Source organism: Protopterus annectens, chromosome 1.part0, assembly GCF_019279795.1.
Source record: "Protopterus annectens isolate FY-2018-M chromosome 1.part0, PAN1.0, whole genome shotgun sequence".
Taxonomy (NCBI): domain Eukaryota; kingdom Metazoa; phylum Chordata; order Ceratodontiformes; family Protopteridae; genus Protopterus; species Protopterus annectens.
In genome coordinates this window covers 671,240,956-671,250,955 of record NC_056725.1, presented here as the reverse complement: position 1 = coordinate 671,250,955, position 10,000 = coordinate 671,240,956, and the positions used below count along the sequence as shown (strand labels likewise).

Here is a 10,000-nt window from a genome sequence, read left to right as displayed (position 1 = left end):
ATTACAAGCATGGCCTCAACATGTCTGTGAAGTGTGTATGCAGAAGGTGCTATTATATTACATGTTACAAGAGTATAAGTGATGCTGTTATATTACACAATTCAAACATATAACAGGCATAATATAATTAAATATATGGTATTAGGTGTAAATCTGCACAGAAGAAGTATCAGCAGTTATCTTTGTCAGCCCAGTTTATGGTCCATCAAAGGCTGTTGTATGACAAATCACGCAAAAGATGCGCCTATGCATCTCAGAGGGACAGAGACAGAATACAATGAATATTTCATAGCTTAGTGTGTTATAAATATACTGTAACTAGTATGTATGCACAGTGGCCCTGCATTGCTCATATGTCTGTTATTGAATAGTAAAGTATAACACTGTGTTAGTTTTCTTTGCATATTGAGCACTCAGAAATAAAAATAGCCTCTACTACCAGTTAAACAGGTTGTCTTCAACTAATACCTGCTCTCAGTATTTTATAATAATTTGGGGGATTTGATGTTGTGGGCACTTTGCTTTGTGTTCAAAACCTTGAATTCCCTTATATACTGATGTCTGGGCTGAATACTCTATATCCAGTTGAAGTAATCAATCCAGTGGTGATTTTTGAGATGCAGAAAGAGCAAAACTTGTGTCTTACTATTTTGCACAGGGTTATTTCCATCTACTGCTGAGAATAAAGCTATATCCCATGGTATGACATGAAGCAACTACTGTATTTTATTTAAGTCAGTAAGTTCTATTAGTTTGCATGTTAAGGAAGTGTCTGGCAGAAGTTCACCATATCAAGTTGCGAACATGACTTCCTCTTTGGTTAAATGCACAGCACACATTTTCTGCATCTTGTTACTGGCCTGTTAGTTTCTTCTTTTTATGGACAGAATGTCTGACATAACTGAAAATAAACAAAACAAAAATGAGGACACAGGCACAAAGCATTTTCTGTGGTGAGAAGTTAAAGTGAGTTTCAGTGTTATATTTATCGTCACCTTGATAAATGCTGGATGCCAGCATAGCTGTTATGTTTTTTTTCTGTTAGTTTAATTCGGTATTAACACAACCTTACTAATGAGACAGATGTAGAACATTATATTATTTTAAGGTTTTGGAGCAAAGTATCCCAATTTAGACAGTGTTATCTTTGAATTACATGTGAAGATAGTCAAACTGATATCTCAATAGTCATGCAGCAGAAAGTCATATGCTGCAATAAAATAACTCATCCTAGGACTGCATATATAGAAGACCTAATCTTTAATTTCACAGAAAGCACTACAGAGGCAAGTGCTGCATATATTAGAAAAAGCAAAACAAGGGAAGTACTCAAGTTAGCAGAACTATCCTTCTGTGCGCAAATGTGCTGCTATGTTACCTCACAGTACATTGATGAATGCAGTTTAATCGGCTGTGTGCAGTTATTTTGCTTGTATCTGTGAAAGTGAAAGGTTTGGCTAGTCCGTGATGATCTGAATGTTCTGTACAAGACTGCATGCAAAAGGATAAAGGAATTTGCTTTTTTCCCAAAGCTGTATGATCTCTGAGCTGGTTCATTTAAAATGGCAGGAGAGTTGGGTGCTGGAGGATAAATAGACTGTTTTATTTTATTTTATTTTTTATAGGATTCTTGTTGTCAGTATCACTTAATGAAATGAGTGAAAATTGACTTTGCAGTGTAGACAATGCATGTTTGTGTGTGTGTGTGTGTGTGTGTGTGTGTGTGTGTGTGTGTGTGTGTGTGTGTGTGTGTGTGTACATATATAAATATATGGATGTAGTTGATTGAGGTTTCAGAAACTCAAAATTCATATTAGTGAGATGATATGATTGAATTTCTGAAAACTGGAACATTAAAAAAAAAATCTTTTTTACATTTTTGAAGGGGGGGCTAGCCCATCTGCACCCCCCATACCACCTGCAAATTATACATACCAACTCTGAGATCACACTACATTGAGAAAAATGGTAAATTTCTCACTCCTCACTATCCTGCAATCTCCATTCAAAAGCTTCGACTTTTCGGAAATTTGATCGTATCGTCTCACAAAAAGATGCAAACCAACAGCTGAACAGTAACTACTGGGGATATGAGGCTTAAATCAAAATTTTCTGATATGTAAGTGTACAATTTAACACATTTTAAGGTTATTATTTACAGGTGGCTGAGGTGAAAATTCTTGGTTGCCAGTCGCCCTAAGCACAATATGCCAAGGGACACAACACTGATTATTGTTTTTCATAAGAAAGCATTGACAGTGCAACTTCTAAATGCGCACTGACAGTGACCCCTTCTTTTAGCAGATGTTATCCCTTATTTGGGTTGTTTTGACCATGGAGATGGTATATATAACTTCATTAGGATGTGCAGTGCTTTTCCCCCTGCAAAAACTACCTGTCATTTACTTTCCCCCTACTGTATTTCATACATTAGTTTTGACATTCTTTTATGGTCTGGGTTTTGCTGTTTAATATTCTCTAGCAGAAGAACCCCTTCTTAGTACCGTAACAGACTGCTGCTTCACAGTAAGAGTCAATAGTAAAAGTAAAATGAAGGGGTAGGGAGTAATACCAAATTCAGTGGCTGGGCTACAAATTACCTTCCTGTGCAATTGCCTAATAACAACCTATAAAAGCTATTCAATGCTTAACATGTGTTTACTGTTACTGGTCAGAGCAGATAGCCTTTAAGTGTTAGCCAGCTTCTAACATTTGTTGTATGTCTGAAACAGACGGATACAGTTCAGAAGAGGAAAAAGGGTTTATGTGTCAGTAAACAGAATGCAAATATGTTGAATATTCCTGTGCCTAAGTCTTGCAGTTACTTAGCAAGCTTAACAGGCAGTTTGTTTTTATTGGTTTCACTTTTAATCAGACAGTTCAGAGTATACTAAAATACAGGAAACTATAGTCCCATCTGTTGTAACAGTCAGAGGCACGCCTTTAGTCTTCAGAGTTTAGACAACGCACCTTGTACCCGTTCATAATTTTCTGTAAATCCTTTCTGACTTTATGAAGATATTTTTGTTTCACTGGAGTTTACTGATTACCAAAGGTTGTCTCAGCAAGTCATAACTCCATCACTCTACGCCATCACTTAAAGTAATTATTTTCTGACTTTCTTACATGCTGCTTAGGACTTTTAGTCACAATGGACTTAAAAGGAGCACCAGGAAAAAATGTTTAATACTGAAAATCAAGGTACTAAGCAGAACTGCTACCAGTGACAGTACATTACTCACTGAGAGATTGGAGCAATGATAGAACAAGATTTAACATCATATCAGAGTGGTATGGAGATGGATGGAAGTAACATGTTGCAGTCTGCAAGTGCTGGTGAGTTCAGAATCTCATTTGTACTTTGAAAAAAAAGCAAGTTCTCAAAATATACTCAGATGCCATCTATTTATTAATACAAGTTTTTGGACATGTATGTAATTTTTGTGTTTTGTATTTCTACAAAATGATAAAGTAAAGGATTTTAGTGATTGATTCAAACTGTGTCCTGCTCTTGATATTGTTTTAGAGCCAGATATATCATTTTTCTTAAAAAAGAAACAAAAGAAACATAAAACTTTAGCATACTGCTTCAGTTTGTACTATAGATCTGTTACTTGGGAAAGCAGTGTTAAAACATGATAGTGCTTTTGAGCGGAGGATTAGCATACCACCAACAAAAGCTCCACAACATTTTAATAGTAAAAATAAGGTGTGTGACCTAAGATATAAGAGCAGAAGTCAGAGTAGCTCCAATTGCAGAAAAAGTCAAAGAGAACAGATTACGGTGGTTTGGACTTATGTGCAGAAAAGCAGTAGACAATCTGGTGAAGACGATTTGGGACAGAGAAGAGGAAGGCGAGAGGAAGCGAGGGCATTCAGCAAATAGGTGGATGGACTATGTGAGTGAAGTCCTGTGACAGTCGGGCATGAGTGTTGAAGATGGTATGTGAGTGACACTGAATAGAGACAAATGGAGACAGTTGACACAACACCCCATCCCCATGTAGAAAATGAGAAAAAGGAGGCTGATGATGATGATGGTAAGTTGTGGTACCCTCAACATACAGTTATCAGAAACCTGAAGACATTGCAGTAAAAAACTCTGTAATGCCATTGTTTTCCCCATTTACAGAGTAATACTTCTAAATACAGATGATATTTGCCTATCTGTTGTAGTATTTTGTTAGATGCCATTGTGTATTGATCGCCACATACTATGAATCTGCAACATATTTCATATATTTGTTTATTTAACTAAAGGCATCATTGAGTCAAATTTATTTACAACAAAGATCCATTTGATTCTGATACATGAATCACAATATCTCATGGCATGTTAAGCACTGTACTGTATGCAATTTTGCTGTGTTGTTCAATGCGGTGGTGGTGCTGCGGTAGCGTTGTCGCCTCACAGTTAGACGTTGCACATTCGATTCTCAGTTAGAGCGTCTTCTGTGTGTCGACAGGTGTGAATGATTGAAGGCTGTGCATTAGGCCTGGCAAGCCAGCACGTAAAAATCTACTGTCAATCATTAGCAGACCGGAGTTCTGCTGTGGCGACCCCTAACCGGGAAAAGCCGAAAGACAGTTCACAGTTTCTTATGTGGACGCAAATGGTTGAGATAGGAAATGCTGTATGAGCAGTTTTCCATGTATCATTACTCAACATTATCTTAAAGGTACTGGTTATTGCTAAGTAACTGACAATTTTGTGGTGACTGGCAACATGTTTTGTATAGCAAGACACACTTGGAAAGTGGCATTATTTTTCTGAATGGATTATTTAGGAATGTGTAGGCATATATAATTATCTTTAGGAAGAAATTAGTGTATCTGTGATGGTTGTATGGAAACATAAAGCATGCCACATCTGCATAAATAGATAGACTAGGGGAGCATGTCACACCTGCATTAGTAAATGTTATTTTCACTTGGTTACCTCAGCGGACCATGTTACTAGTTAATCATTGTAAAATACAGAGCATTACATACCTGCTAGTACTTTCAGCTGTTTAACTAGAAGAAAACATCATGCACCATGCAAACCTAAGGCATGGCATTTGCAATATATGAACTCAGCCTTGTCAAAAATATTGATGCAGAATGATTACATGGATGTGTTGTCTGCAAATAGTGCATGGGAGATGGGCATTATTTCTGCATTAAAAGCCTATAAGCCTGTCTTTGCGTTATGCTGAGAAACTGCATCTGGTGGAAAGATTAATATCTGTCCTTATAGAAAAGATATTTATTTTCAAAGTATATTTATGGCTTAAAATATTTTCTGTTGTAGATTATGTATATATGTACAAGTAAACACACACCCACATATATGCCCATTCACACACCAACAAATAAAGAAAGCACCATCTAGGTTAAATTTCAATGGGGTCACATGTATGCATGTGTCAGTTATGTATATCAATTAGACAAATGTCATTAAGTATAAATATTAGCTGATTCAAAATCTGTACAAATGTTTATGTTATGTAAGTTCAGAATGGAAACTACAGCCATGTCTGTGAGATTTTCTTTCTTTCTCTTTTTCTTTATTTGTAATTTTTGTTGCTTGTCTAGCTTTTTTTATGATCAGGTGTGTACCTAAGACACTTTTAAGCACACTTGATATCCCCCCAATCTGTGTTTGCCAGTCCCACAACTGGCCACTATTAGAAACCAGTGAGGAAGTGAGCAAAAGAGCAAACACTGTGGAATACAGAGGAAAAAGCTCTTAATCAGTTAGGTTATACCCCATAACCCCTGCCTTTTATATGATGGCCTCATTACAGGATAAATGTCAATGAAGGATAGCCAAGGAGACATTCCTGCTCTGGGCCTTGAGCAGGCATACCTTCTCTGCCACCCTACCTACAACTGGGCTTGCTTTTTCTCAGTAGGTTCCACAATCCTTCTGGAACTCAGAAACCCACCCACCAACCACACTAATCCTCCCCTCCCAGGATATGGGAAACCCATCCTCCACAGCCTGTGCCACGAAGACCCTGAGAGAGTGATTGAACTTGGGTCACCTAGTTCATAGTCAGGGCTTTATCCCTGTTTGCCACCAATGAGGCTTGAATCTCTGTCATATTTGGGATGAAGTATGCATTTACTAGTGCATCTGTTAGGAAAGTCCACAACGTATAAAGGAAAATCAGCTGTTTCAGGTAAAGACGGCTCAAATCATGCAAGGATATTAAAAAAAAAAAATTAAAGATGCTGTGAAACCAGATGGGTATCTCATGCAGTCCCCAAAGGTAATCTGCTGGTAACGATGTATACCTGGAAATAGTCATGACGTAGGGTTCTGGCCTGACTGTAATGGGCTAAAAGCCCAAAGTAATTGTTTTTGCAATAAGGCAATCAAGGCAAGAGGAAAACAATGATTGAATAACTATATCATGATCTTTATGAAGTGTCATGGTTTGATCCTGTTGGTATTCTTTAGACAGACACATGGTGACTTATCCTGGCAGACCCATTTCTGGGTGATGCCAAGATCATGCACTTGACCCATGTGCCATCTTATTGACAGCATGCATGATAAATGATGACAGTGGTAAAGCAGAAGAATCCTGAAAAGCCAAGTGGCTCTGTTTTGAACATTAAATTTCAGCTGATTAGAAAGAAGACATTGATAGATATACTGTAAACTATACATTGAAGAAGCAACATTAGCCATCCATCCCTGAAGAAAGGAGAGGTGATGCTGTAATAACATGCAAGCTTCTTCTCTGGGTCAAACCTTCTAGGGACAGCATGACCTCAAGGGATAGTAATGGGCAAAACATCTACTCTTCCACAGCTCCACACTGCAGATTGGAGGAAATGACAGAATTCATTCCAGAAACTATCCATTGAGTACCTCTGGACAGGAATGAGGCAAATCTGTTAATTGCAGTAGAGGAGGCATGAGTGAAAATGCTCAGTGAAGACACTATGATCAGTGATGTGAAGCAGTGCCAAGACAGCAAACAGAATCAGTGCAGAATAAAATGGCTGATCTTTGTCCAGGACTATTTCATTAACTAGCATTATGACTCAGTCTCGGCACTTTGACAAGTGTGGAAACTGCACCAAACTATGCCAAAAAGGAGCCACAGACCCATGCACTTCTAAAGGCATACACACTTTGTAAAAAGAACCTTTTTTAATACAAAATTGAAGAATGTCAGTGTTCATTGAGCCACAGTGAAAATTAATTTGAATATTGGGATCCAAAGACTGCCCTCAGAGATTGAAGTACCACCCCCCCCCCCCCACCACTAGCCTAGAATCTTCCAGTCCAGAAGTTGTACAGGACATTCTCAGAATCATAGGCATGAGTGTATGATAACTAAAATATGAAACAAAGCCCAAATACAGAAATGAACACCATTTTGCCACGGTCAGTTTTTCACTATAGAAACAAGGCAGAAGTAGATGCAATTTTCTCAGCAGAAACTTGAGTTACTTAGCCAGATTTTGATGTGTTAATGGTCTACAGGTATTAGGACAGACTAGGTTTCAAAGTTTCTCCACAACTTAAAAGTTCACTGTACAGTTTTACATATGCATCGCATTTGTTTACTTGGGTAGTCCAACTGGGCAGAAATCTACCCCTTTTCAGCATAGGCCCGGGAAGAAAAGCTCCAGAAATATACCAACATTACATAAAAAAAAAAATAGTAAACAAATATGCAAAATTTAAAAGCTCTGAAAAAAAATACATAAAAAATATAGTAAACAGAGGTATACAAGTTATCAGCAAATATGCAACATTTAAACTATGATCATTAATTAATATCAGCAGCATCTAAAGAGCTATGAAACATATTTGGAAATGAACATAGTGGATTAATGAAAAGGAGGAAATGGAGGATTCATATTAAGAGGTGAGAGAGAATATTTTAGGATAGGTAAGAGGAAGAAGAGGGAAAAGTAGAGACAAGGAAGAGATATTGGACCAATAGCCCTCTATGGAAAGTTGCTTTCTTATGGGAGGTCTCAGACTTGTAATGAATATACTATTCATCAAGTTCAAGTCTGTCTGTCAAAGACCAGCAAACCCCTAAGGCATTTCAACATGCTTCAAGAAACAGACCTCATGGTCATGTGCACTAAGGGGAACTGGATGTATGTTACATGAGGCCAAGATATCCAGAACCATAGTCAGTAACTTTTTATCTCTACATCCACTTGAATACCAGTTTGTGGAATGTTCTGTGTGTGTACTTAATGTATTCAAATTAAATGTGACTTTTCTTGCTTTGATTCAAAGTTTTATTTCAAGGAGCTTTTGTCACAAGGATCCTAACCCCCCCACCCCCATGGGCTCTGCATGGAAAAAGCTTAACAAATAATATATAAATAAAACAGGTTTTTCTCTAAATGAGTATGAAAATAAATTATAGGCATTTTTCTTTAGAATGAACCCCTTTATGAGGGGAGTATTTAACACTGCATTACATGTGGTTATATTACTGTTTTATTACCTTTGATTTATATTTATGTATTATGTTGTTAAACCATAAAAATGAAAGACCAATACAGAATAAAAAAGGAATAAATATAAAACAGCTGTGATGGGTTGGTACTTCATTTAGGATATGTTTTACTAATAGCACCCACCAACTGCCAGCAATAGATTTCTGTTCCCCAAAACACTTGGGTTCGCAAAGATTAATGAATGACATATAAAATATCTGGGGAAGAGATGCCAAAGGAAAAAAAGAAAAATTGTGGAAAAGATTGGTGTGTATAATTAAGAAATGGGTGTGGAAATAAATACTTAAACAGTAAGAATGGTAAGGTATGAAAAAATAGCATATGAGTAATTTCTGGTGGCTGGAGAGAGGAATTTTCACAAGAAATACAGGATGCTACATGATATAGATGGATTAGGCCAGATGTGTCTTGGTGTGATTTCCTATACAGGTATCCTAAAAGATGATGGGGGTTAAAGGAAAAATTTAAAAAAAAACATGTATAAAGAAAATGTTTAGTTATGGGATCTAATAATTCAGTGGAGACAGGATTAATTGGTTATTGTAAGTAGAGTTTTAGGAAACTGTAGTACAAAAATGTTGGCTTAAAGAACCAAAGAAAAATGATTTAATAAATGTGTTATGGATTATACAAAAGGTCAGAGAGAGGTAAAGATGGTAAAGATAGAAAATAAATGCAGTTGCAGTGCAGCTATGCTGAAGTTTTGTATAATAAGTAATGTAATGGGTAACTCCAGAAATAATTCAACAAATGAGAGTATGGCTGCGGAAATATGGTTTGAGTGAGGTATTTCCTGTTCAGAATTCTATCACTGTAATATTTCTGTGATTAGACTGTTTTATGCCTATTCATTAAAACTGAGTTGTAATGCTTTTATCTGATATAATTTATGCTTTAATAAAAAAAATCACTCCTACTTTTTTTGGGTGGGTACTGTACTTTGAAGAATGTGGGAAATACTTGCTAGGAAAACAGTAGGGGTAAGTAACATTATGGACATCCATATGGCTGACCATCTCAATGGTCTTCTTTGGTGATATGTGTAGTGAAATCATACAAACCTGTTATCTGTAGGCTTGGGTTAGACTTTGCATCACAGAAGATCATGCATAAATTAAAACAAAGTTGTAGATATAAAATCTAAAGAGAAACAAGACACTCTTAAAAGGGAGTGAGCATGTCTTGGATACACATTCTTTGTGCTAATCTATTAGCATAGTAGATGTATATAGAGCTGTGACTCACTAAATGCAAATTGTTTGAGAAAAAACAGATTCTCATGCATACAGCACAAAATACTGAAAAAGTATCATATGGTCACTCAGAAAAAAGGAAGCTGGGTTAAACATTTTCTAATATTAAGCAGGAGGAAATGGTCAGAGAAGTGTCATCCTTGAATGCAGCCAACATGAGTGTTCTTAGTAGCTATTTTCATGTGTAACCAAGTACCGGTCAGGATTTTAACATGTTGTTTAATTGCCAAACTGTTCTGCAATTACTTGTTAGTAAGTGG

General features: G+C 36.8%; 1 protein-coding gene across 3 annotated transcripts in view; it reads left to right on the top strand.

The window, feature by feature from the left end:
• Positions 1 to 10,000, top strand: part of PLEKHG2 (pleckstrin homology and RhoGEF domain containing G2) — a 1,701,404-nt gene that overhangs the window by 620,004 nt on the left and 1,071,400 nt on the right. The window contains exon 2 of one of the 3 annotated variants that reach the window (XM_044062066.1): positions 3,138 to 3,336. The exons of the other annotated variants lie outside the window; for them this stretch is intronic. Coding sequence (XP_043918001.1) covers positions 3,258 to 3,336 — 79 coding nt within the window. The 5' untranslated portion in view covers positions 3,138 to 3,257. The remainder of the gene's footprint in view (positions 1 to 3,137; positions 3,337 to 10,000) is intronic. 3 annotated transcript variants of the gene reach the window in all.